The sequence below is a fragment of the Halyomorpha halys genome, unplaced genomic scaffold (assembly GCF_000696795.3).
Source record: "Halyomorpha halys isolate HHAL.00 unplaced genomic scaffold, Hhal_1.1 Scaffold84.1, whole genome shotgun sequence".
Taxonomy (NCBI): Eukaryota; Metazoa; Arthropoda; class Insecta; order Hemiptera; family Pentatomidae; genus Halyomorpha; species Halyomorpha halys.
The window spans coordinates 361773-363508 of record NW_027110155.1 but is presented as its reverse complement, the minus strand read 5'-3'; the positions used below and the strand labels follow the sequence as shown (position 1 = coordinate 363508).

At 31.1% G+C, this 1736-nt stretch overlaps 1 protein-coding gene across 1 annotated transcript in view; it reads right to left on the bottom strand.

Moving 5' to 3' along the window:
• Positions 1 to 1736, bottom strand: part of Bap55 (Brahma associated protein 55kD) — a 7014-nt gene that overhangs the window by 1181 nt on the left and 4097 nt on the right. The window contains exon 3 of the mRNA XM_014414701.3: positions 1437 to 1628. Coding sequence (XP_014270187.1) covers positions 1437 to 1628 — 192 coding nt within the window. The remainder of the gene's footprint in view (positions 1 to 1436; positions 1629 to 1736) is intronic.

Sequence of the window (1736 nt, the reverse complement as noted above, 5' to 3'; positions counted from 1 at the left end):
TTTTTTTTAATAAACTTTTGAGCTAGTAGCTAACAATTTTATTGGAAGTATGAAAATAAAAGAATACTTAAGTAAATATATGTATAAACTTCAAAAAATAAAATTGATAGTACAAGAAATTTGAAGGAGTGTAAAAATCCTTAAAGGTAGGAAAACCTAGAACGATCCCAGCTTAAATGATAAGCTAGGGCAGTACTAAACACGCTTCGGGAAAATCTAAAGTGAAAGGAATGGTGCTATAGCTCTTCTCACCACTCCTAATGCAAGCTAGAAAACCTTGACATACGTGTTCCCAAACCGCAATGACTTGACAATAACGTGTTGTTAACCACAGTCAAAGTGCTAAAGGCATACTAGCAAGTAACCTGTTTTTTAATAACTAAGAGGTATATAAAGATAATACATGGCAAAGGGCTAAAGATAATACACATTCCTAATTATGCAATGGGCCTTGAACTCCACTGTCATCAATCAATAACTAACTGTACTATATCATACGAAACGCTTACATTCAGAGCAGGGCAAAAATTAATTATAAATAAAACTATAACTAAATTTATGAGGATACAACACGAGGACTGAGCATTATTGGCATATTATGTATTATTAAGGCATCACTCTAAATTGGTAAGAGTCTCTTTTTTCTACTTTCTTTTTCGATTCGGTCTTTCTAAGATTAAAGTCAAGAATATCAATGTATAAGTGATTCTTCAGACCTCTCTTGCAGTTGAGAATGCCATATTTGGTACAATAGATAAAATTTAAAAGGAAAAAAGTTTTAAATTAAACAATGAAAAGTGGGTCAAATAAGTGGAAAATAGGTTGAAATTCCTTCGAAGCATTTTAAACAAAAACTTTTGGAATCAAATAATGTTTCTTAAAAATTCATGTATACTGAATTCATATACTTCTCTTTTATTATTCCTTTATTTTCTTAACGTCTAACTTATAATTCTCTTCCAATGTACAGCTTGTAATACTGGATGTTATCTAATATGCTAATATAAAAACATGAGGCTCAAATGTGACTCAGTGACAAATGTGAGTCCAAACTCATAAACTTAATAGCCCTAACAATTGTTTATGATAATAACAATGATCATGAGAGATAGTTGACCATGAACGACTTATATGAGTAGAAGATGGTTAAGGAATGCAGTCAAAATATAACACAAATAAGATGAAGTAACTTATTTAATCGTGCCAAAGTTTCACCCAGAATTTCTAACCTTCATCAGGGCTAAGAACAGAACAAGATAACAGCCAATAAATACATAAAACTTATTTGTGTTATATTTTGACCGCACCCCCCAACCATCTTCTCCTCAGATAATAACACTGGTTACTTTAACCTTCTATAAAATAAATTAATTCATATAATTATTAATTCATACTACTTTATAGAAATAGAAATATAACATATTCATGATTTTTACCTGTATAAATGAATTTCCACCAGTAATTACAACACTTCCGTACAAAGCAGGTCGGACATCAACATCACACATTCCAACACTGGTTGTCACAATGTGACCAACACCAAGCATTGTATTTCCCACCATGCCACCACGCATTTGAGAAGGATCAAATAATGCTTCTGGGATTCGAAATCGCTCTGAACTAAAATCCTGAAAATAATAAATTGAATTATAAAGCTGAAGAGTTTGATTAAAATTCAAATCTTTATTGTAATGTAAAGCTACAATATCTTAACACACATGATGTGTAAGGAATAA